This window comes from Protopterus annectens, chromosome 4.part1, assembly GCF_019279795.1.
Source record: "Protopterus annectens isolate FY-2018-M chromosome 4.part1, PAN1.0, whole genome shotgun sequence".
Taxonomy (NCBI): Eukaryota; Metazoa; Chordata; order Ceratodontiformes; family Protopteridae; genus Protopterus; species Protopterus annectens.
In genome coordinates this window covers 503642581-503669754 of record NC_056734.1, presented here as the reverse complement: position 1 = coordinate 503669754, position 27174 = coordinate 503642581, and the positions used below count along the sequence as shown (strand labels likewise).

Below are 27174 nucleotides of genomic sequence, written 5' to 3'. Positions count from 1 at the left end.
GCCAATGTTTCCAAATAGTAGAGAGCAAACACAAAAAATAAGCATGTATGTACATATATACAAACAAATACACCATAATAGATCCCCCCCCCCAGCTAGCTATAAGATGGGCAAATACCCTAGGAGTACCACAGAGGGGAAGGCGGGTGGGTAATCCTGACTGCAGATGCATTCCTATCGGACATCTACATTTATGGTAGGTACAAAACTGTACAATGTCCTTCACGGATGCATCTGCAGTCCTTACAAATGGGTAGAATACCATAGCCAAACTAGGGGAGGAGGAAAGAAGAGATTATGGTGTAGTTAGGATCCCTTGCAAAACAGCAGTGGCAAAACCTGCTCGGGATCTAGAGTATAAAGGTAAGTTATAATGCTTGGCAAATGTATGCACGGAGGTCCAAGTAGCAGCCTCTATAATGTCCTTGGTAGCCACTCCTCGTAAGAAAGCTGTGGTAGTGGCTGTAGCCCTTGTAGAGTGAGGCCTGATGTTCTCTGGAGTTTTCTTTCCATGGTAGGAATAACAAAATCTAATGCAATTTCCTATCCACTTGGAGATTGTCTGTTTTGAAATTGCTTTTCCTTCCCTTCCTGTTGCATATGCTACCAGTAGCTGGTCAGTTTTTCTATTGCCCTTGATCCTGTCCAGGTAGTAGCGTAACTGTCTATGTACATCCAAGGTATGCAACAGTCTTTCTCCCCTGTTCTGTGGGTTGGGGAAGAATGTAGGTAGGTGGATAGCCTGACTTAAAGATACTCTGGATACCACCTTAGGCATAAAAGTAGGATTTGTTCTCATGGACACTCTATCTTGATGGAAGATCAGGAAGGGTTGCACTGCCATTAATGCCTGTAGTTCAGATACCCTTCTTGCTGAAGTGATTGCCAGCAGGAAAGCAGTCTTCCATGATAAGTATTGTAATTCTGCTGTTGCTGCTGGTTCGAAAGGAGGAAGTGTCAATTTTTCTAGTACAAAGTTCAAGTCCCATGCTGGCAAGGGTGGTTTCCTAGGAGGTTTTACATTTTTAATTCCTCTCAGAAACTGCCTGAGCAGAGGATGCGAGAAGACAGGAGGATCCAAGCTGTATTCTGCTGAAATTGCTGATGCATGTATCTTGATGGAAGAATAGGACAGGCCTGTGTGGAAGAGCTCTGCCAAGTATTCAAGGATGTTGGCTATGTTTACCAGTGACACATCTTCTCCCTTTGCAGTATTCCAAATGAGATATCTTTTCCATTTTGCTGCATAATTTTTCCTTGTTGAGGGTCTGCGAGCCTCAAGGATAATGTCTTTAACCCTTTGTGATAAATTTGGGTTAATTGATCTTATGGAATGTTCCAGGCAGTCAGCTGCAGAGTTTTCAGGTTTGGATGCAGGATGTTGTAGTTGTTCTGTGTTAACAGCAATGGAACCAGGGGTAGTGTCCATATTTGTTCCCGAGACATGCTCCTTAGTAATGGGTACCAATGTTGCCTTGGCCAGTCTGGAGCTATCAGAATGATCCTTGGACGGTCCTCTTTGATCTTCAATAGCACCTTGTGCATCAAAGGAAGTGATGGGAATGCATATGCTGTCAGGTTGTTCCAACTGAAAGATAGGGAGTCCACCTTCCAAGCTAGTGGGTGGTACGTCCTTGTGCAGAATTTCTTTAGCTGGTGATTGCATGGGGATGCAAATAAGTCTATTTCTGGGAGTCCCCATTTTCTTGTAATGGCTTTGAAGATGCCTGGATGCAGCATCCATTCATGGGCATCCGTGGTAGTCCTGCTTAATATGTCTGCTAGGATGTTTTCTTTTCCTGGTACAAAAATTGCTTGTAACTGAATGTTGTAGCTCAGAGCCACATTCCATAGGTCTAGTGCCATCCGGCATAGAGGGTATGAATGTGTGCCTCCCTGTTTGTTGATGTACCACATAACTGTGGTGTTGTCTGTCCTTAACATCAACTGACCTTCTCGGAGAAATGGTCTGAATGTCTGGATTGCCAATTTTACTGCCAGCATTTCCTTTAGATTTATGTGTAGGTGCAGCTGGTCTTGAGTCCATAAGCCTTGTATGCACTTGTCCAGCATGTGGGCCCCCCAACCGAGGTCTGAGGCGTCCGTCGTGATGGTTTGGCTTGGTTGAATGCTGTAGAAGGGCAATCCTTTGTTTGATTGACAGGCCTGAGCCCACCATAGGAACTCTTGCTTCAGGCATGGGGTTATTGGAATTTTGGTTTCTAGGCTGTGCTTGTGTTGAGACCATAAATTCTTTAGGTACCACTGTAGCTTTCTCATATGCAATCTGGCATGAGTGCTTTGATGTGTCCAGCTCTGCACCCAAAAAGGTTATTCTTTGGGATGGTATCAGCCTTGACTTTTTTATGTTGACTGTATATCCCAGGGCTTGCAGCAGGTAAATGACTCTTTGTAAGTCTTCTGTTAGCTTGTTTTTGTTGTCCGCTTGTATCAGGCAGTCGTCCAGGTAGGGGTAAATTTGGATTCCTTGAAGCCTGCAATGAGCAATTACTGATGCCAGGAATTTCGTGAACACTCTGGGCGCAGTAGATAAGCCAAAGGGCAATGCTGAGAATTGATAATGCTCTGATCCTGCAAGAAATCTGAGGTATCTTCTGCAATTTGGTCGTATAGGGACGTGCAGGTATGCCTCCTTGAGATCTAGAGTTACCAGCCAAGACTCCTTGCCCAGCATGGGAAGAAGCTGCTGTAGAGTCAGCATTTTGAATTTTGGAACAATGAGGAATGTGTTTAAAGCGGACAGGTCGAGAATAGGCCTCCATTTGTTCTCTTTTCTTGGTACCAGGAAGAGTCTGGAGTAAAATCCCTTTCCTTGCTCCATAGATGGTACCTTTTCCACAGCTCTCATCTTTAATAATTGAGATATTTGTTTTAGAGCTTCTGTCTTTTGATTTGGCGGTAGGTTTGGCATTCCTCTCTTCCCTGGTAGAGTATGGAAGTGGAACCTGTAGCCTTGGTCTATTGTCTGTAAGATCCACTTGTCTGTTGTGATGTAATGCCAGTTTATTGAGAATAAGGCTAGCTTTCCGCCTAAAGGTGCTTCTAGTTGTTCCCTTGTAGGCGGTGCCAGAGCCAAGTCACTGTGATTGTCCTGTTGCAGTGGTGGTGGCTGTGTCTGTGCCTCGCTGGTTGTTACCCTGCCACTGGCGTCCCCTGTAGGCACCCCTGGATTGGTTTCTGCCTCTTGATCGCCTATTCCTGCCTCTCTGTGCTTTAGAGGAGTCTGAAAAGGACCAAGTTTTGGAGGGCCAATTCCTGCTAAACCTTGGAGGTTGGACCTGTAAGAAATCTTTCACTGTTTGTACAGATTTTGCCTTCTCCTCCATCTTCTTCAGTACCTGTTGTGCAGGAGAACCAAATAAATCGGCCTTGTCCATGGGAGCATCTAACAGTTTTGATTTGACATGGTCCGGTAAGGCCTGCTCTTTCAACCATGCATGCCTTCTGATAACTGTGCCAGTCATGGCTGATCTAAAGGAAGCCTCCAGTGCATCATAGCCGCATTTTAAAGAATGGTTACTAACTTGCTGAATGTTATGTACCATTTCCTGAACATACTTCTTATCAAAAGGTTCATCAGAGGCCAGTTTTTTAGTTAACTGGTCAAGCATAAATTCTTGATATTGGATCATATGAAATTGACAGTTCAAGGCCCTAGCTGACAGAGTAGCAGAAGTGTAAACTTTTTTACCCCATCTCTCTAAGGACCTGGATTCCCTTTCAGAGGGGAGGGGATTTTTAGCAGAGGTAGTTGCTACAGCCTTAGGCCCCTGGGAGATAGTCTCGGGGTCTGCAAAAGGAGCCTTGTATAAATGGTAATGTGTGTCCGGGACCCTGTAGTACCTATCGGGCTTAGCAGGGGCCGGAGGTAATGAATCAGGAGCAGTACAAGCATCATTAAATGAATCATCTACAACAGAAAGAACTGGAGGTATAGCTAAAGGCCTATGTTGTGGTAAATGCAAAAGGTTCTAAGCCTTTTCCTGGAGTCTGAAAAATCTTGGCCCTGCCACTGAAATTGTTCCCTCATAGCATGCAAGGTTTCCCCAAAGGAAAATTCCTCAGGTGGAGAGGCAGAAGGGATGGACTCTTCAGCATCAGAGTCTTCGTAAGGGGAATAAGGAGCCTCTGGAGGGTCTGTGTTATCTGAATCATCAGAGGAATCATCTGTGGACACTGGCTCAGGAGGCTCTGCTCTAGGCCTCTTCTCTGGAGGTGGATGAGAGGCCCTGTCTGGATGAGGCTGGGATCCCCGGATTAAAGAAATAAGATCCTCTGCCAAGGAAAGCATTTGGGAACTGGAGCTGGGCCTGTGAGAGAGGGTCTTAACAGGCACAGTTTTTGTAGCTTTAGCCCTGGCAAAAGCCTTAATAGACATGGCTGCAGGAGGCCTAGCAGCTCCACGTGCAAGAGTTGAGATATCCAAGGGAATAGTGTCAGATAATTCCTGAGAAACCGCAACCACAGGATGGATTTCAGAAGCCGATTCCACCAGGTTTGAAGAGGCCTCGGTAGAAGGCATGTTTTCGGCTGAAGGAAGAACCGCTTGCTCGGTTTCAGCCGAAACCGAGACACTCATGTTATTTAACCGCGGTTTCGGCTGAAACCGCGGACCGCGAGTGTCGGTCCTTTTCCTTGTGTTTTTTGGATATTTGTGAAGTCGGAGGATCCAACGGCATAATATAAGCAAAATCAGTGCCAAAAAACTGCTCAGCAAATTCCGACCGACGTCTAAGCATCCGTCGATTAAAAGAAGCACAGGCTAGACAAGCTGCGACGTCGTGGTCTGGGCCTAAACAAGGTAAGCAGTAAGAGTGGAAATCTTTATGAGGTATTTGTTTCCCACAAGTTAGACAATTATTCACTTTTTCTGACATCGGCTGAGGCAAGAAAGAGTCCCCAACGGGGTACTTAGCTTTTTAGAAGTCTTCGAAGTAGTATTCGGAAGTAGTAATCTCTGGTTCTGACCGACCGGCACTTGCGAACAGCTTCTGCTTCGGGCGCCACGCGGCAAGAAAGACTGAGGAAAATGGCGTCGGCTGATGCCTTTATACCCGAAAAACTGCAGCTATGATGTCGGGTGAAGTGCGACACCAGCCGAGGCCAGACCCAGACTTTGGAATCCGGCCGACCGAAGGGCTGCCTGACGACAGGACAACCCATTTGTAAGGACTGCAGATGCATCCTTGAAGGAAATCAATGAAGGTATCTTGTTTTAATGGATTATACTGCTCAATAAACAGCATGAGAAAACATCTTGTTTTAATAACTATACAGCAAAATAAACAATGTAAGAAAACAGAACAAATATATCCAAAAAAGAAAAACAACTTAGTTGTTTAAGTACAGATAATCAAAGGAAATCTCTGAATTTTCAATATCAAACACAAACTCTAACACCAGCTCTACTTTGTTTTGTTTTCTTGAAACACTTTCTTTCCCATTTCCCTTGGTACTTACATTTCGGGGGTCTTTGTTGAGACAGGCTTCCACAAACTCTTTGAAAGGTCTGCTGTAGCTGCCCTCCAGTGTAGGTGGGTTGTTTTTAGGGATAAGAAATAGAACTCTCATAGGATGAAGATCTGAGTTTGGGGGCTCTCCTTTGGCTAGTTCAATGGCTGTTATACCCAAAGACCAGATATCTGCCTGCATGAGAAAAAACAGAAGGAGAGAGAAAAATGTTTCCGTCTTTATTATTCACTTTTTACCCTAAAGTCGATATAGACTTTTCTATGAATATGTACAAACACAGATATATGCACATACACTTGTGTGTGCTTTTATTTTTATGTTTTATATATATATATATATATATATATATATATATATATTAATTATTCATAAGTGAATATATATAGAATTATAATCTTGATCCCAAAAAAACTGAATTCAGCAGCTAGAAGCCCATTTAGCTGAATGCCGGTTTACACAAAATTACATGAGAAGAATGTGCCACAGTTACCCATAGCTCTGCAACAGACAATTAAAAATATATGAAGTTTTACCTGGTGAGTGGTGCCTTCTACAAATCACTGCTGTCACTGTCATTTATTTTCTGAATTAGTGTAATTCCCCGAGTGTGGTCTTCTCTTTTTTTTCTCTGCAAATTTGGAGTTAGCTATTTTCAAATTATTTACTGCACTTTTCTGAATTACATCTATATAAAGTGTATTTGTTTTTCCTTGGACTGGCAGTTGCTAGTCTGCCTTGAAATGGTTTACGTAATCCTTGCTGTTCCCTTCTTTTAATTGTGCATCCCACTGATAAGTGCTATTCCTGTCACTGTTGCTCCTGTTAGACTGTATGGCTTGTAGTAGTACTGCACTTGTGGGATGCTTTTTTCTGTGTTTTTACATTAAGGGGACTGTGATTATTTATCTTGTGACAAGAGATGTTTGCCTGATCTATTTTGAGTTGGAAAACAAACAAAAGGATCCAAGTGCAGTAATTTTACTGGCCAGAGGGCTCAATAGTCACGTTTCTGCTTTTTCAGGGCTGGCATAAATTAGGCGTGTTTGTGTAGGGCAGTAGTGGTCAGCAGTGCCCTGTACAGAAGCAAACACTTTAGAAAGCAAATTTTCCCTAAGGAACTGTCCATAAAACTATACCTGTAAACCAGTAAGGATAGAGCAAAAACATTGTGCGCCAAGACGCTTAGAGCAGTTAGTCTGTATGTAAAGTGGGGATATGATTAAACTTGGTCGAACTTAGTATTTTATAGTCTAGTCTGCTCCAATAAAGTACATTTAATTGCCTTCTGTAAACCTTAGTATGCCACCCTCTTGTAGCTCTTCAATTAAAGGACCAGGCAACATGGATATGCAATGTTCGAACTTCTCTGCAGCCAGCTTGCTGGATATGGGTATCTTGAGACAATGTAGCAACTGTCTTATTTTTAATGAAAAACACTTAATCCTTTCAAGTAACAGATACAGTATGGGAGAGGTACACATACGCAAAGTCACTGTAGGCTAAACTCTCACATACTATTACATATCAGGTTGTCAAATCCATGCACACGACACACACACAGACCAACGTATGCATAGGCACTTAAATGCAATCTTCCAAAACTATAAAACCCTCATGGACTGCCCATTGGTGAAACATATCCTTAGTAAACCCAAAAGCACTTAAATACCTAATACCACACATACAGCTTCTTAGTGGAGCTCCAAATGCAAAGCTCATAAGGTAAGCAAATTTACCACCCAGGACTCTATAGGAACTCCCTTGTAAGATATACTGATGCCACTTGAACTAGGCTGAAAAAAAAAAGAAGATAATGGTTATTTTCCTATCCGGATCCAGGTTCTACTAAATTATACACAAATCATTATAACAGAGCTACCCGTATGAGTCCAGTGTCCACGTAGATGCAAATGACCAGATTTACCTCCCTGGACTATATGGAGAGAGAAATTATGGGGAACCTGGACTGTCATTCATACTGGTATCGGTCAAGTATTGAAGCAGCATATTATTTTCACTGAGGATGTTGCCACAAAATGAACAAGAGATAACTGATTTCAACAACTGGCCAAGTTTCTGTTGACATTCTAAGGAGATCCAGTATTCGTCAGCATGGGAGGACATGATTAAAAAGATCATATTGCTTTGCCACTAATGGTCTGCACCTGTCCCCTATAGGCTCGCAAATACTGGCTAAAACTTTATCCAACCCCACAGAGCCTTTTTTATGCAATGCCAAACTAACAAACCTATCAATAAGCAAAATCAACTCAACTGAACCTGTGTTGCTGCTCAATGCAAGGAGCCTAAACAAAAAAAAAAAAAAAATACACTTCCTTCAACCCTTTCTCACTTTTGAGAAAACAGATATTAGTGCATTTACTCAGACATGGTTTAAAGCTGTCAAAAGTACCCCAGCAGTGCAAGGTTTCAGTGCCTTCTACACTTTAGACCAGTAGCTGCATAGACAGGGGCTAAAGCTGGAAATGTCTCAATATAGGTGTGATGCCCGTGCACTGGCCCAGTAATCAAGGAGTCTCAATCCTCACCACTAACACCAGTGAGGGACATCCACATTGGTAGGATAACAAGTACACACACAGTAAAGTACAATTTCACTTAAGAGCACACACAGATCACAGTCATTCTGGGGCTGGTTTCTCCCTTTCTCTCTAGATCCCCAATAAGACTCCCCACTGGCACAGCTATAGGGTTCAGATCTCAGTCAAGTGGTCAAGCCAACAACAAAGTATTAGTTTATGGGTGTGCACACACAACAAAGTTTTAGTTTAAGGGTGTGCACACTTATGCAACCAGTGTATTGTAATTTTTTTAATTTTTATATTTCTTCCCCTATATTTCAATTGAATTGTACAGGTTATAGGTCACATTAAAGGTGGGAAAAGTTTTGAAATGATTTACTGTGGTCTCATTTTTTTATATCACAAAAACATGGCATTTTAACATGGGTGTGTACACTTTTTATATCCACTGTAGGTGCCAAACCAGGGATGAAGTTCCTGTTCCCCATACAATTGTCCAGGTTGCACCTGAATTGGGTTAAGGAGGAACTCTGCTTCACATGGATGGGGAGCCTGTTGCAGTGATGGGGTAATCTCTGGTATACATACCCGTTTCTCCAGCAGGTCCTATTTATATCACAGGCAATGTTTAAGTCTTTAGAATGGGAAATTCTGGTGCTGTTTGTTTTGCAGATATGCCGGAGGTCCACCAGACTGGGATCTGACAATGCCCTGTATATCAGGCATAGATCTCCCCTAAAAGCTTGTAGGAGACAGAATACAGGAATAGAGCCTTGTGGCGGTCTGCATAGGACATTTTACTTAAGCCCTGTATTTTTTTAGTGAGGAACCTCTGTGGATGTTCCAGTTGTTGAATATGCCTGGTTAGGTACATACCAAAGGGGGCATTGTACTCAATGATAGGTCTGATGAATGCCGAATAATGACTTCCTTAGACTTAGATGCCATACCTTTGTTCACAAGTTGCGCACTATAGAAGGATTTCCTCACTGCTGTAGACATGTGATGATCAAAGGCCAGGTTACAATCTGTGTGTGTCCCTAAGTCCCTGACTAGTGGGTCAGCTCTAAGGAGTGTGTTGTCAATATAATAGTTACCAGGGGTGGATGACCTCCCGAAGGATACTATTATGCATCAACAGTATAACCCTAGGTTGGTTAAAAGGGATGACATGCTGGAGTTTCACTACATGCAGATCATCATATATAAAATCTTTGTACCATAGAGTGGCTAGCTACAGGTCGCCCCCATGTCCCAAGAAACTCAGACTGTATACTTAGACCTGCTAGAGACACTATCCAAACAAAATATCCTACTCATGGGGGACTTTAACCTTCTACAGATTGGGAATCCTACATGACCTCCAATATTCAGGCACAGAGATTCCTGGACTTCATAAATACAAACGTCATTGACCAGTTAGTTCATATACCAAATAGAAGCTCCAACATGCTGGACCTCCTACTCACAAATATGGAAGAACTCTACCCCCCCCCCCCCTCAATGTCATGTCTATGCGAAAAACCTGAAAGGCAGCATGTAGCAGTGTGCTGAACTAGTAGTTAATAGTGCCACATGCACTGAGCTGGGCGATATAACTCTGTTGGCTGACAAATTCAGTTCCAACTTTACCCCCCCATTCACCAACAGCCAATCCCCCCCCAAGAAATACCCTCAAACATAACCCCTCCAAATACAGAGAGCATGCCCTGGCTGCGTTTGCTAAGGTAAAAAAATACATCCTCAGTGAGCCCCAATAATATCTTGGGATACCTCCTGAAGAGTCTAAAATATGACTTATTAGGGCTACTGGTGCCATTATTTAACTACAGTCCCAAAACAGGCTTTGTGGCATGAGAATTAAGGACTGCAATTGTCATCCCCATTCATAAGGGTGAAAGATCAACAGATCCTGGAAACTACATACCCATTAGTCTGACTAGTCTTAATTACAAAGCCATGGAAAGAATCATCATGGAAATGGTCAACAAATTGGAGTCCTCCAGACACTGGATCCATCCCAGTTTGACTTTGTCAAAGGAAGGTCCTGCCTACTGAACCTGGCAAACTTCTTTGAAAAAGATGCCAAGGCAATGGAAGAGGATAAAAAACACTACATACTGCCTACCTTGACCTGGATAAGGCATTTGATGCAATACCAAACTTGGTCATTGTTAACATACTTATGGATTTAAATATAAACCTCAATATAATGTGCTGGATAGCCAGGTGGCTCACGGATAGGGCCAGGAGGTTAGAATCAGCAAGACCACCTCCACAGAGTGGCCAGTCACCAGTGGCATCTCTCAGGGTTCTGTGCTGGGCCCTCTCCTCTTTGGCATCTACTTCTTGGAAGTCAAAGCCAATGTCAAAGGGCTCTTACTGACCAAGTCAGCAGACGATTGCAAACTGGGAGCAGTTGCAGAATCTCCTCATGACCCAAACACCCTACAGGAAGGTTTAACACAGAAGTGACAGAGCCAAAGCCACAGCTTAAAACTTAATGCCATGAAATGCATTATAGTAACTTTTGGGAAGTCAACCACCCCGGGAAACTATGGAATTGATAAAACACCCTAAACTCAATAGGCAGGGATTTGGGAACTCATGTAAAAAGTAACCTAGCCTTCGACCAACATGTATTCAAGGTAGTAAGAAAATCCTTCTATGTTGCTCAGCCTATAAGGAAATGGCATCTAGGTCAAGGGAAATCATTACAACAGTGTAGTAAGCCCTCATCAGACCCATGAGAGAGTAATAATACCCCTTTCGGAACCAGACACATGCAACATGTGGAACGTCTGCAAAGGTTCCTTACAAAAAGAATACAGGGCATAAACAATGTTCTAACAGTTTGAATGTCCTGTGAGGGATTGCCTCAAAGCCCTTTCACCATACTCTTGTCTCCTACAGATTACCGAGACATCTATGCCTGGCATACAAGCTATACTTGAACCCTGTTCTGATTAACCTTTTGCACATCCACAAAACAAACAGCATCAGAACTACTAGATCCAAAGACCTAAATGTATCTTGCGACATAAATAGGACATATTGGGGAGAGAGATGTTTCTCAGAGAATTTAATTTCTAAGGAATAAGCTTCCCATTCCTGTAAAGCAAAGTCCATCCCTAACTCTATTTATGTGCAACTTAAACCATTGGATGGGAAATAGAGACAAGGGTGTCAGCAAAGGGGTGGTGAACAGAGGCAGCCTAACCATCTCACAACCAAAACTCATCTCCTATATAAAGTCTAAAACATAAATACTGGGGATCAAATTTGGGTTGCACTGCTAGGCTTACAAAGGCCCTAGTGGTCATTAACCTAGTATACACCTATGAACTTATTAAGTAAAGGATATGGCAAGTAAAGCCTTCCAAATGGGGAGCACAGAAGCAACCTACAAAAAAAACTTTCTGAAACATCTTTCCTTGGATGCCTTTTCCTGACATTTTAACATTGGAATTCAACTAAATGGGCATTCAACTAAATGTCACACAGAAACACCGCTATATTAATATATTATTTACACATGTACATACATGGAAACACTTCATATAATTGAACATTTGGAATATCAAATGTTTTTACAGCATGCAGAACTGATCGAAACTCATTTTATCACTGTTTTTTGGGAGGTCACGGAACACTGTGTGGAATATGATCTTGGGATTGGTATATATATATATATATATATATATATATATATATATATATATATATATAAAATTACTGGGGGAGGGAGGTAGCTTGCCCACTGCAAAAACATTATCCCTTCTGGAGTGATGTTTCACCATCCAATGTATTGTAAACACACACACACAAACACACACAATTATACATATACATAAATACTCGTATTTTTTGAAAGTACTCCGCATTACTGTGTATATAGCTCAAGGAGCTCTCTGTGAAACACTTTAATGTATTTTACAATTCTCACATTCAACGAGAAATGTATCTACTGTCCTATTTTCTCACGGCTTGCTTGAGCCACTTTCATGTGACTGAACTTCCTTCAGGTACATGATAGGTTACGATTAAACCATGCATCTGCAAATGGGGAGAGAATGCATCCCATGATCATTTTTTTCTGTTTCCTGTTGTGTCTGTTGACCATCAATCCACCTCCATAAGCCAGGCTAATTCATTCCCCAATGAGGGTAATAGCTGGCAGCCTAGGAGAGGCTGACGTAGAAGCACATTCTGGTAGTTGCGAATATTTTCTTGTATGCCTCCAACCCCTCCTGTGAGCAGGGGGCAAGTGACCTATGTGAGTTATTGGGCCACTGTGCTCTCTCTTGCAAAGGTATACTCTTGTTTCCCCAGATCAGAGCCAACTTGTTCATGGCTTGGTGGCTGAAGGCCTGCCCCTGGGCTGTCCTTGTGATACTGTTCCTCCTTTGAGGACCTGAGGCATAGGATGGCCCTGGACAGTCCCTCCTCCCACAAGCCCGCTTCACCCTTCCTCCCCATGTCAGTTCTAACAGACTTCTTTGCCACTAATCAAAAGACCATCCCACGATAACAGCAGGTTATTGTTGATGCCCACACTGATGAATACTGCAGAAGATATTGGGCAGCAAGGAGCCTAGGGAAACAGACTGCACATCTACAATGACTCCTTACAATCTATGTCATGCTTTATCCACTGGGCACATCCAAGGTCATACCAAACAGTCAACAACAATGCAAACAAGCAACAGTGTTTTTATTATACTTCTGACATGTACAGGCGAGTTCTGCAGAGTTACAAAAAAAATGAAATGTACACAGCGCCCGACTCAGTGGGAATCTACAGCAGTTGCCTCCTCATTACTCTGGAGTAATCTCTTACTTGCCAAAGCAATAAGTGAATCATGAGCAGTCACAAGTAGGTAGTTGTACCAGCTGAGTTATTAAAACTATCATGCAATTCAAAAATGCAAAATAAAATATAAAAAACACACACTGCATTTAAACAAGCCATAAATAACAATTTTATCTGTGTAGATTATACTTCCTGCATCTTACTACCGTTTTAAGTTACTCTTACTTCTTACCAGAAAACAATTTATTATTTTTTTTTAAACAGTTAAAACAAGTTAACGCAGCTGAGATAAATAAACTGCTGGTAGAAAAAAATGCAAAATAAAACAAAGAAACCAGCAGAATAGCATACCACCAGGGAGCTCATAAAACATATACTTTAATATTGGTGTAAAAAATGTATAATTTAATACTGGTCATAAAATGTATACTTTATATATATGGTGGTGTGTTATTCTGCTGTTTTCTTTGTTTTAATTTATTTATTTATTTTTTTACTTTTATCACCTTAGAGATACAAAACATTATCAGAATAACAATGTGGCTTAATGAAGTATTCTATGATTTTTTCATTACACTATTGCTGAAAAAATACAAATGTTCACTTCTGCTCCTAAAATGAAATATACACCTGTACATCGATCAACACTCAGTTTATGTAGGTTCTGGGTAAAAACCTTTAGTGCACAATACCCCATATCACTGATTATTACAAAAAAATCCATTTTCACATCTGCATATTAAACCACCTTCATTACAGGTGATGACTTACTTTGCCACCTGACAAATGTCTACATTTTTTAATTATAACATTACACTTTGAAAATACTTTCCTACCCATAAAAACATTTAAGGTCAAATATTTCATTACTACTGTAAATGCAGTAATGAAATAATTACCCTAAACTAAATAAAACTGTCATCAAAAGAGACTGCAATGGAATAGCATTGCCAGTCATTATTATTTGATCCTTAGGTCTCTCCCTGACAAAGTTAACAAGTCATGGCTAGCCAATCCATGGCTATTGCTGTGTGAGGTAAAGTATTGCCACTAGTTCCTTAGATACAGCCAATGTCAGCGTTTAGTCAGCTAACTCTCATCACTTTCAGAGAGGTGCAGATGCATCATGCAGCTCAGATGGTTTTGCCTTGTAGGTTTAACATCAAAAAATTATTGGCATGGTACCAGATGCACCTGATACCAGTAAATGTCTCTCTGGAGACGGTGTGTGCAAATTTCGAGTAAAATGCTCCTTGCATGAGCCAGACAATGACCAATTAAATGTGACTTTCAGTTGGAAAGCAGCACATATACTGTGAGTGGGGCGAACATAGCCAAATCACATGCAGCAAAGCGCATACTACAAGGGATTGCGTGGGCAGCTGAAAATACAAATAATGAGCATGTAGAAGTGAGTAAAATAAGTTGAATTACATTACCATGTCCAAAATGTAATTAATTTAATCACAGTCAAACTTAAGAGGTGTACAGTTAGAAAAAAGTTATGTACTCACCATAACGTTCCATCTGAGTAGTTGTACTTCATTTGTCTTCAACCTGTGGTTATGGATCCATATTGGATCTAACACGGCTGCATATCCAGCATCTGATCTGAGCTCCAAGCTCCTCCCCGTACCCATAATCCCCAGTCTCCTTCCTCCCTTCAGATCAAGTTTGCGGCCCAACAGATAACATACACCCGACCCAACAAGATCTTACCACTACTGACAACCCAAAATTCCTGAGCCAAAGCATGACAGAGGACGCCCCTGAACTTTTCATCTTCCATAAATATGGCCAGGACGACAGTGACAAGGTCGGAGGAAGGGGGGGGGTGGTTGATGACAAATGAAGTACAACTACTCAGATGGAACATTATGGTGAGTGCATACCTTCTTTATCTGAAGTAGTTGACTTTACTTGATCTTCAAGCTGCGAGTCCCCAGCTACTATACACTTGGAAGGACCTCATGGAAGGATATTCTGAAGCACAGCAGAGCCAAAAGATGCCCTGTTCCTGGATACAATGTCCAATTTATAATGAGAAATTAATGTTTGAGATGAGGAAAAAGTAGCTGCAGAACAGACATCATCCAGTGACACCTTGGACCAGAAAGCGGCTGAAGTAGTCATAGACCTGGTAGAATGTGCTTTTACCTGACCTGGAGAGGGAAATCCCCTGACACAGTACACCTGAATAATGCATTGGGAAATCCAACGGGCAATCATAACCTTGGAAATTGGTTTCCCTAAAAAGGATTTTGAGTAAGAAACGAGCAGCTGGTCAGATTTACGAAAAGCTTTTGTCCTGTGCAAATAGATTTGTAATTGTCTATGAACATCAAGTAAATGTAATTTACATTCTCCCTTATTTTGAAAGTTTGGAAAGAAGACAGGAAGATTGATAGTCTGATTAATATTGGCTTCCAATGCTACCTTTGGAAGAAAAGACGAGTTAGTATGCAAAAACACTCTATCCTTATGAAAAGTCATATAAGGAACTTTGATTGATAGTGCTTGAAGTTCTGACACTCTCCTAGTAGAAGTAATGGCAACTAAAAAGGCAGTCTTCCAAGATAGATAGTGCAAATCTACTGAAGCTGCAGGTTCAAAACGGAGCGAGACTAAAGCCTGAAGCACTAATGTAAGGTCCCACTGAGGCGTAGGATCCTTCACCGGGGGTCTCAGAAGAAATCTACCCTTAAGAAAGGTGTTACAGAGTTCAGAAGATGCCAACGACTTCATGTTTTCTCCCACATGAAAATTAGAAATAGCGGCCAGTTGGACTTTGACAGTGGAGGAACTGGCACCTTGCTGAAAAATCCTCACCAAAAATTCCAATACCGCAGACACTGGAGTGGTAAAGGGGTCCAATGCATGCTCCGAGGCCCATATGGAAAAACATTTCCACTTGTTATGGTATACCATTCTAGTGGACGACCTGTGAACCGCCACCAAAATGGTTTTAACAGGAGAAGATAAACCAAGAGTCCTAACAATCATGGGAACTGGAGCAACCAAACTATGAGCTTCAAACTGTCCAGGTCTGGGTGAGGAATTCCAGAGGGATGAGAAATGAGACCCTGAACCGGATCGAACATCCATGGTGGAACTACTACATGAGACCATAGAGAGAGAGAAACCAGACTTGGCAAGGCTAGAATGAGGCAATGAGGATCATAAGGCTCCCCAGCCTGCGAGCTTTCTAAAGAAACTTTGATATCAAGGGCAGAGGGGGGTAGGCATAAAGAAGACTGTGAGGCCAAGCATGAATCAGTGTGTGTTTGGGGCCTTCCCCCCGAGGGGGGTTCAGAGTAAAGAACTTGCTGCATTTCACATTGGAAAAAGATACGAAGAGATTGCAGCAAGGATGACCCCACTTTAGAAAGATCTGCTCCGCCACTGAAAGATTCAGAGACTATTCGTAAAGCATTAGGAAAGATCTACTGAGCCTGTCCGCTAGAATGTGGGATGGTCCTGGAATGTGCAATGTCACCAGAAAGCGGCAGGTGGAGATCACCCATTTCCACACTTTCATGGCTTTGCTACAAAGGGGGTAAGATCTGGTTCTCCCCTGTTTGTTAATGTACCAGACCACCAACAGTCTGTCTGGATAGCAATCGTCCCTAGAGGAAGATGGGCATGAAGGGCCTGCAACGTCAAAAGCACCACCCTCATCTCCAGGATGTTTATCTGCAAATTGGTTTCAGATGGGGACCACAGGCCTTGAACACTCTGTCCCGAGCAGTGACCTCCTCCCCCCAGCTGGGTGGCATCCGTGGTTACCATGGTCTTGGGAAAGGACAGTAAAAAGGGACGTCCCCTGACTAGATCTGGGGAATGAATCCACCATCGAAGAGAATCCCTGCACATCCGGGAGATTTGTACAGGGTGAGATAACGGCATATCTAATAGAGACCATTGAACTGCAAGGGTCCATTGAAGAATCCACATGTTTAGGCGCGCTAAGGGTAACAGGTTGATCGTGGCCGCCATAGACCCCAGTGCCCTCAGAACTGTCTCTGCTATCAGAGATTGGGCTAGAATTATGTATAGAACATGTAACTTCAGGCTGTGTACCCTGCCGGAGGTGAGGAAAACTTTCATCTGATAGTGTCAAACCGAGTCCCAATGAAATTCAAGACCTGGACGGGGTCAGCGACAATTTGTTGAGATTGATGGTGATGCCCAACCCCGTGCTAGGGAGACAAAGTAATCCCTGGCTTGGCAAAGTTGATGCTCGGAAGGAGTAGCAAAGAGCCAATCATCCAGTTAAGGGAAGACCTAAAACCTCTGAAGCCTCAGGTGAGCAGCTACTACTGCCATCACCTTGGTGAAAGTACAGTTTTGTACCTACCATAAATGTAGATGTCCGATAGGTATGCATCTGCAGTCATCACATATGGGTTGTCCTGCCTCAGGCAGCCCTTCGGTCGGCCGGATTCCAAAGTCTGGGTCCGGCGTCGGCTAATGTCACCCTTTCCCCGACGTCACAAAGCCTGGGGTATAAAAGCGTCAGCCGACGCCATCTTCCTCAGTTTTTCTTGCCCCAGATGCCAGGTGCCCTCTAGGAAGGCTAAATTTGGAAATATATATATATATATACACATATATATATATATATATATATATATATATATATATGTATAAAACAAATACACCATAATAGATCCCCCAGCTAGCTAATTAAGCACCCTAGGAATACCACAGAGGGGAAGGAGGGAGGGTAAACCTGACTGCAGATGCATACCTATCGGACATCTACATTTATGGTAGGTACAAAACTGTACTATGTCCTTCAAGGATGCATCTGCAGTCATCACATATGGGTAGAATACCATAGCCAATCTGGGGGTGGAGGTACTAGGAAAAGGATGGTGTAGCTAAGATACCCTGCAGGACAGCCGTAGCAAAGCCTGCTCTGGATCTGGAATATAGAGGTAAATTGTAATGCTTGGCATCATGTAATGCAGTCATCACATATGGATAGAATACCATAGCCAATCTGGGGGTGGAGGTACTAGGAAAAGGATGGTGTAGCTAAGATACCCTGCAGGACAGCCGTAGCAAAGCCTGCTCTGGATCTGGAATATAGAGATAAATTGTAATGCTTGGCAAATGTATGCACGGAGCTCCATGTGGCAGCTTCTAAAATGTCTTTTGTAGCCACCCCTCTTAAGAAGGCTGTGGAGGTGGCTGTGGCTCTAGGTCTGATGTTAGCTGGTACAGTCTTTCCATGAAATGAGTAACAAAAGCGGATGCAATTTCCTATCCATTTTGAAATTGTCTGTTTGGAAATTGCTTTTCCTTGAGTACCAGCAGCATATGCTACCAGCAGCTGGTCAGTTTTTCTGAAACCTTTAGTTCTGTCCAAGTAGTAGCGCAACTGTCTGTGAATGTCCAGGGTGTGCAGTAGTTTCTCCCCTTTGTTTTGTGGATTTGGGAAGAAGGTAGGCAAGTGAATAGCTTGATTCAATGAAACCCTGGATACCACCTTCGGCATAAAAGTAGGATTAGTTCTTAATGAAACTCTATCCTGATGGAAAATAATAAATGGCTGAACTGCCATCAGGGCCTGCAATTCCAAAACTCTTCTTGCTGAGGTTATTGCCAGAAGGAAAGCAGTCTTCCATGAGAGATACTGTAGATCTGCAGATGCTGCTGGTTCGAATGGAGGCAGTGTTAGTTTTTCCAACACGTAGTTAAGGTCCCAAGCAGGTAGAGGTGGTTTCCTAGGAGGCTTGATGTTTTTGATCCCTCTTAGAAACTGTCTTAGGAGAGGATGAGAAAAAACAGGAGGATCAGTATTGTACTCAGCTGAAATTGCTGAAGCATGAATCTTAATAGAAGAGTAAGACAGTCCATTGTGGAACATTTCTGCCAGATATTCCAAGATATGTGGCATGTTCATCATTGTCGCATCTAGGCCCTTTGTGGTGTTCCAGATGAGAAATCTTTTCCATTTTGCTGAGTATGTCTTCCTTGTGGAAGGGCGGCGAGCTTCCAGAATAATATTCTTTACTCTCTGGGATAGCTTATCCTGAGGAGGAGTCAAGGTATTCTCCACGCTGTTAGTTGCAATGTTTTCAGGTTGGAGTGAAGAGTTTTGTATCTGTGCTGTGTCAGTAGAAGTGGCCATAGAGGTAGGGGCCAAGGCTTCGTACGTGACATGCTCCTTAGCAGTGGGTACCAGTGCTGTCTTGGCCAGTCCGAGCTATCAGGATCACTTTTGGCTGCTCTGCCCTGATCTTCAGTAACACCTTGGTCATTAATGGAATAGGAGGAAATGCATACACTGTCAGATTTCTCCAGCTGAAAGAGAGAGCGTCCACTTTCCACGCTTGTGGGTGGTATGTCCTTGAGCAGAATTTCTTTAGGTGATGATTGTGGGGGGATGCAAATAGATCTATGTCCGGGCTCCCCCAAGATTGTGTTAACTTTTGGAAAATGTCTGGGTGCAGCATCCACTCGTGTGCATCCATGATATTTCTGCTTAAGCTGTCCGCCAGTGTATTGTCCTTCCCTGGCACAAACTGAGCCTGTAGCTGTATACTGAGTTTCAAGGAAAGATCCCATAGATTCATTGCCAGTCTGCACAGAGGGTAAGAATGGGTACCTCCTTGCTTGTTTATGTACCACATAACTGTGGTGTTGTCTGTCCTTATTAGTAGATGGCCTTAATGCAGAGAGAGTTTGAAGGCCTCGATTGCATGCATCACTGCTAGCATTTCTTTTTGATTTATGTGCATGCGTAGCTTCTTTCGTGACCACTGTCCTTGGATACCTCTGCCCTCCATGTGTGTTCCCCAGCCTAGGTCTGAAGCGTCTGTTGTAATAGTTTGGGAGGTTTTTGGCTTTGTGAAGGGCAGCCCTCTGCTGGACTGGCTGGCCTGAGCCCACCACAGAAATTCCTTGCGAAGGCATGGAATGAGTGGGATTAGAGTTTCCAAACTGTGACTGTGCTGAGTCCATAAACTCCTTAGGTACCACTGTAGCTTTCTCATATGTAGCCTTGCTTGTGGAATCAGAAGGATACAGGATGCCATGTAACCCAGGGCCTGCAGGATTTTCCTTGCAGTCAGCTGAGTTTGTCTTGTCAGATTCTTGAAGTAATCCAGTAGTTGATTTTGTTTTTCTTCTGTGAGATAAGCCATTTGGGTGGTTGTATCTAGATCCGCACCCAAAAAGGTTATTCTTTGGGATGGAACAAGTCTTGATTTGTGCATGTTGACTGTATATCCCAAGGCCTGTAGAAGATTGATGGCATAATTTAAGTCCTTTATCAGAGTTTGTTGGTTGTCCGCTTGTATAAGGCAGTCGTCCAGATATGGGTAGATTTGAATCCCCTGGAGTCTGCAGTGTGCTATTGCTGATGCCAGGCATTTCGTGAATACTCTGGGCGCAGTAGATATGCCAAAGGGCAATGCTGAGAATTGATAATGCTCTGACCCCGCAAGAAATCTGAGGTATCTTCTGCAACTTTGTCTGATAGGGACATGCAGGTATGCCTCCTTGAGGTCTAGAGTAACCAGCCAAGACCCCTTGCCCAGCATGGGAAGGAGTTGCTGTGGAGTCAGCATTTTGAATTTTGGCACAATGAGATAAGTATTCAGTACGGACAAGTCTAGAATAGGCCTCCATTGATGCTCTTTTCTTGGAACAAGGAATAGTCTGGAGTAAAATCCTTGGCCTTGTTCTGAAATAGGAACTTTTTCTATGGTTTCATTTGTAGTAAGTTTGAGATTTGTTTCAAAGCCTCTGTCCTTTGATTCGGTGGCAGACCTGGTATGCCTTTTCTTTTTGGCAATGTGTGGAAATGGAACCTGTATCCGTTGTCTACTATTTGTAGTGTCCATTTGTCTGTTGTAATGTTGTGCCAATTTCTTGACTAAAGAAAGCTTTCTGCCCAAAGGTGCTTCTAATTGAGCCCTGGTTGGCGGAGTCAAAGCAGAGTCATTGAGTTTGTCCTTGTGCAGCAGTTGCAGATCCTGAACTGCCCGTCTGTAGTGGAGGTTGCCATTGATGGCCTCTGTAGGAGCCCCTTGCTTAGCCTCTACCTCTGGCACGCCTGTTTCTGCCCCTGTGAAACCTTTCTGTGTCCGGAAAGGACCAATTCTTGGAAGGCCAGTTTCTGCTGAATCTAGGCGGTTGGACTTGAAGAAAATCCTTAACTGTTTGTACAGATTTTGCCTTTTCCTCAAATTTCTTTAGGACGTCTTGAGCAGTGGAACCAAATAACTTTTGCTTTTCCAGTGGAGCATCCAAAAGCTTAGCTTTAACATGTTCTGGCAGGGATTGTTCCTTCAGCCAAGCATGCCTGCGTATGACAACACCTGTCATTGCTGACCTACATGAAGCTTCCAATGCATCATAACCACACTGCAAGAAATGGTTGCTAACCTGCTGGGAATTATGTACCAGATCCTGAAGGGATTTACGGTCCAGGGGTTCAGAAGAAAACAATTTCTTATGCATTTCTTCTAACAAATACTATTGATACTGTATCATGTGAAATTGACAATTTAATGCCCTCATAGCAAGAGTGGCAGAAGTATACACTTTTTTACCCCATCTCTCTAATGCCCTGGACTCCTTTGCAGAGGGGAGTGGGTTCTTAGTAGCAACAGCTGCAACCCCTTTAGGGCCCTGTGAAATAGTTTCAGGGTCAGCAGAGTGGGCCTTATAAAGAAAATTGTGTGTGTACGGGACCCTGTAATACCTATCAGGCTTAACAGGGGCCGGAGGTAGAGTGTCAGGGGTCATACTAGAGTCAGAATATACATCATCAATCACATTTAAAACAGGAGGAATAGCCAAAGGTCTATGCTGAGGTAAATGAAGAAAAGTTCTTAGTCTTTTCCTGGAATCACAATATTCCTGGCCCTGTCATTTGAAATGCTCTCTCATAGTGTGAAGGGTCTCCCCAAAGGAAAGCTCTTCAGGAGGGGAGGCTGAGGGAATAGATTCCTCTGCATCCGAATCCTCGTAGGCCGAATAAGCCTCCTCCTGGTAGTCTGAGTGATCAGAACCAACAGAGGCCTCCTCTGAGGAAAGGGGATCAGGGGGATCCATCCTGGGCCTTTTGTCTAGAGGGGGTTGGGAGCCCCTGTCCGGATGAGGCTGAGAGCCCCTAATTAAGTAGATCAGATCCTCTGCTAAAGTTAAAATCTGTGAACTGGAAGAAGGTCCCTGAGGAATAACTCTGGGAGATGTGGCTTTAGTGTGTTTTGCAGCATTAGCCCTGGTGAAGGCCTTAATGGACATTGATGCAGGAGGCCTGGCTGCACCACGTGCTGGTGTAGCTTTATCTAAAGGTATGGTGTCGGAAGATTCCAATACACCAGTTTCAGAAGGCAATTCTGTAACCGACTCGGTAGGAGCCTCCAGGACCGAGGCTGTCGGTTGTATTATTTCAGGGTTCGGAAGTACCAAGGACTCTGTATCAGCCGAGACCGAGACACTCGCGGTAGGCCTAGCCGTGGTTTCAGCTGAAACCGCGGTCCGCATGTGTCGGTCCTTGTCTTTCCGTTTCTTAATTAAATGTGATGTCGGGGTTTCCGACGGCATTTTGTAAGCAAAACTATCCCCAAAAAACTCTTCTGCGAACTCCGACCGACGTCTAAGAGTGCGTCGGTTGAAGGAAGTGCAGGCAGAGCAGGCCGAGACGTCGTGGTCTGGGCCTAAGCAAGGAAGACAATAAGAGTGGAAATCCTTATGTGGTATTTGTTTCCCACAAGTTAAACAATTATTAACTTTTTCTGACATCAGCTGAGGCAAGAAAGAATCCCCAACAGGGTACTTAGCTTTTGAAGTCTTCGGATAGCGAAATTACAGGAGCTGGCCGACCGGCACTTGCGAACTGCTTCTGCTTCGGGCACCATGCGGCAAGAAAGACTGGGGAAGATGGCGTCGGCTGACGCTTTTATACCCCAGGGGTTGTGACGTCGGGGAAAGGGCGACATCAGCCGACGCCGGACCCAGACTTTGGAATCCGGCCGACCGAAGGGCTGCCTGAGGCAGGACAACCCATATGTGATGACTGCAGATGCATCCTTGAAGGACATCACCCCATTGGCTGTGGTGAGACCAAAGGGAAGGGCTCTGAACTGATAATGATTGGCTCCTAGCTGGAAGCAGAGAAACCTCTGAGAGCGCCTCTCCATCTTGATATGGTAGTATGCGTTCTGGAGGTCGATCGAGCACATCCAGTCATTTGCTTGCAGGTAAGGCAGGATGGATTGAAGTATGACCATCCGGAATTTCGCCTTGGCCACTGACAGGTTTAAGGTGGATAGATCCAAAATGGGTCTTGGGTCTCCTGTTTTCTGTAGCACTAAAAAGAACCTGCAGTAAATGCCTGATCCGGATTGGTCGCGGTGGACAGGTTGGATGACTCATTTTACTAGCAGCTTGTTTACTTCTAGTGCTGCTTCCTCCCTTTGCGTGGGTGGGACGTCTAGGAGGTGTATGGGTGGATGGGGCAGATCGAGTAACGGGACTGAATATCCTCTGGATATGATCTGCAACACCCAGCGATCTGTTGTTATGGACTCCCATTCGACTGGGTGTAGTGATAACCAACCCCGACTGCCTCCAGAGAAGAGCAGTCGGGCAGCCATTCAAGGTTGCTGTGTGGGTCTGTCCGAGAATGGTTCGCGAGACCCGTAATTTCTCGGATCCCCTCTGCCTCTGGGATGGCATTTATCAAAACCCCCCTCTGCCTCTGGGGGATGGTGATCCTTGAGTGTCTCTAGAAAACACCTGAGACTTCTGGAACCACATCTTCTTAGCCTCTCGCTGATTCCTAGAAAAGGATCTTTGAGGGGGAGAAAAGCAAATCCTGATGGCAGACCGTGTCTACCCATCCTTCTCACTTTTTACCAAAGTTTTGCATATCGACTTCCCAAACAGAGAGGAACTGTCGTGCGTGGCACTGGTAAATGATGCCTTGAAAGGTTCCGAGAATTGACATAGCCAGGGCCAGGCGTGTTGCCTAATGGCAATGCCTGCGCCAGCTGCCCTAGTGGCTCCCTCAGTAGCATGGGAAAGAAGACACATAGAGGTGTTAGCGACTGATTTCAGAGTGGCCATACGAGTGGAAAATGTCTCGTCTTCCACCGACATGGACTCTGGGGTCGACTCAACGATCTCCTTCAATAGGTCTCGCTGCAGCCGAATCAAGTGCCATGCAATTCACTGCTCTTACTGAGAAGGTGGCTGAAGTGTAGACCTGCTTCCCATATTGATCCGATGCCCTTGACTCTCGGTCAGGAGGATGGACCAGAGCTCTCCTGAGTGATCTCTTTCTTGATGGCAGCTGCCACCACCATAGCATCAACCTGGGACCCTTTGTTCCAACATGTCCTGTGTGAAGGGGGGGCCCAAGTACATTACCAGGGCACTTAGGGATAGGCTTGACCATATCGGGTTCCTTCCACACCCAAAATATTATTAGGTCCACTAAGGGATCTGCGGGAGGGGACATCCAGGAAGTAGATTGGCCTGTGTCGAATGTCTCTAGGAACACTGACTCGTCCGAGGTCAGTTTTTGGGCAGACAACCCCCCCCCCCCCAGAGAAGGAGTTCCATGATGTCTCCAAAGGAGACATCCTTGGGGGGGTGATCAGGGGGAATCTTCCCCTTCCTCCAAATCAGTGTCTATGGTGAGGGACTCCGTTGGGGAGTCCAAGTGCCTCCTCTTACACGTCCGTTTGAGAGGGATCTCCCCAGTTGGAATCTCTGGGGAGGACTCGCGAATGTCCTGCTACTCCTCTGTGGCAGGATTCCTGAGGCAAAACAGGCACAGGCTGTCCCGGAGATGGTAAGATAGTCAGGACAGTACCCAAAACAGGAGGAGTAGGGGTACAGTGCAAGAACAAAATGGTCAAGGGTCTCGATGACACCGAGAGAACCCTCTCCACCCACATCAAAGGCTGAAGGAGAATGGGCATCCTGAGAAATTGAAGCTTGCTACAGATCTCCCACCATGCCCCAAGATTCTCACTACACCTTTCTAAACATGCTGGAAAATATTAAGATTCAACCAAACACCCTAATACTGGGTGATTTCAATTACCCTGCCATTAACTGGGAAAACTACTCGTGTACCAACACCTTTGTCCAATGTTTTTTTGGAATTCATAAATTCCAATTCCCTGGATCAACTAATCCATAGTCCCACCAGGGGCTCCAATATCCTAGACCTGATCATTACCAACATGGGAAATCGATCCTCCACACCTATGGTCACCTCCTCGTTGGTCAAGTCTGACCATAAGCTAATCACGCTTAACATCCACATCCCACCCCCCCAGTAAGGAAACCTCCACAAAAAAACTTCTCCAAAGCCAACTTCATGCTACTCAAGTCAAGTGACAAACTTCATGACACCCACGCAGACGAGAACTGAAAGTTCGACTGCTGAATCCTACACTAAGGCACTGTAAGAGCACATCCACTCATGCATGAATCATGCCATCCCAAATAGAACCAAGATGCTCTCCTCCAAAAAAAAGAAGACAATCTGGTGGTCCCCTGCCATAAACAAACTTTACAACAAAAAGAAGAAACTGTTTCAGAAGAGAGGAAAATCCCAGGATGCAAAAAAAACCTCCCTTACCAGCCTCAGTAAGAAGCTGAGATCCCTCATAAAATCCTCCAAAGCTAGTTACGAAAATAAAATTGCCCAAGATTTCAAAGACAACATTCTATAACTATGTCAAGAATCTAAATGGCAATGCTCAGATCTGCCCTGGGCTACAAGAGAATGGCATTAGATATAGTGATCCCAAGGATATTGCCAATATCCTGACAGATCAATTCAGTGCCAACTTCACCCCTCGCTCACCCCCTAAACGGCCCATCTCAATACCAGAAGATTGCAAAATTCTGGTAATAACGGCCACAGAGATAAAAAAAACGCACTCTCCAAAGCTAAGACTACAGCATCCATGAGACCAGATGACATCCTGGGCTGTGAACTACATGAACTACAAAATGAACTGGCACCTCACCTAAGTGTCATGTTTAATCATAGCCTCACCTCAGGCTTCGTGCCCACTGAGTGGCGTACAGCTACGGTTATCCCACTCCACAAGGAGGGATCCAACTTGGATCCCGGGAACTACCGCCCCATCAGTCTGACGAGCCTGATCTGCAAGGCCATGGAACATATTATCATGGAAATTATAAACAAAGACATTGGCAACCTTCAAACACTGGACCCCACCTAGTTTGGGTTCGTGAAGGGCCAACCATGTCTCCTGAACCTGAGTGACTTCTTCAAATCAGTCTTCAGAGCTGTGGACGAGGGTAAAGTGGTCCACACAGCATATCTGGACCTAGCCAAGGCCTTTGAAACCATCCCCCACTCTGGAATCATAGATAAACTTACTAAGCTGGGCATTAATCCCTACGTCATTTGATGGGTTGCCAACTGGCTCACTGACAGAACCCCAAACTGTAAAAGTAGCAGACTCCAAATCCAGCTCCAGACAAGTGGAGTACCTCAGGGTTCAGTCCTGGGACCACTCTTGTTTGGCATCTACTTCTCTGAAGTACAGGCCAACACTAAGGGACTCTGGCTGACAAAGTTCGCAGATGACTGCAAGCTGTGAGCCATTACTGAATCCCCAAATGTTGAGGGTACTCTACAAAAGGGCCTTACAGAAACAGATCCTTGGTGCCAGAGCCATGGGCTCAAGCTCAAACCAAGAAATGTATAGTTATCCCCTTTGGGAAAAAAACATGTACCCATGAATTACCACATAGGTGGCAGTACACTAAACACCAAAAGTGTGATAAGAGGCTTAGGGACACATGTGGACAGTGGTCTCACCTTCGATAAACACATCGCCACAACAGTCAAGAAATCCTTCTATGTGGCACACCTCATCACTAAGGGCTTTTCATCCAGAAAAAAGGAGGTCATTGTCCCACTGTACTCATCCTTCATTAGACCAATTATAGAATAAAACTCCCCGTTTGGTATGTACCTCTCAAGACATCTGCAACAACTGGAAAGGCTGCAGAAATACCGCACTAAAAGAATCGCAGGCCTAAAGCAGATGCCCTACACTGACCGCCTTAAAAAACTCCAGCTATACTCTGTCGCATATCGTCTACTCAGAGGTAATCTCTGCTTAACATACAAGGCCATGTCAAACCAAGAGCTGCTGGACATGCTACACTTAAAGAAATCCCAATCCCTCAAAGCCACACACTCCAGGGATCTAAACCCTGTCATCACAATAAACAAAACATGCTGGAGGGATAGGTTCCTGACCCAGAGACTCCCCAGACTCTGGAATAGACTGCCCATACATG

The 27174-nt window shown here is 44.1% G+C and overlaps 1 protein-coding gene across 1 annotated transcript in view; it reads right to left on the bottom strand.

Annotated features, from left to right (window-relative positions):
• Positions 1-27174, bottom strand: part of STK25 (serine/threonine kinase 25) — a gene marked incomplete in the record, with an annotated part of 665014 nt that overhangs the window by 344926 nt on the left and 292914 nt on the right. Inside the window, 1 exon segment of the mRNA XM_044070790.1 lies at positions 5482-5667. Within this exon segment, the coding sequence (XP_043926725.1) occupies positions 5482-5667 (186 nt within the window).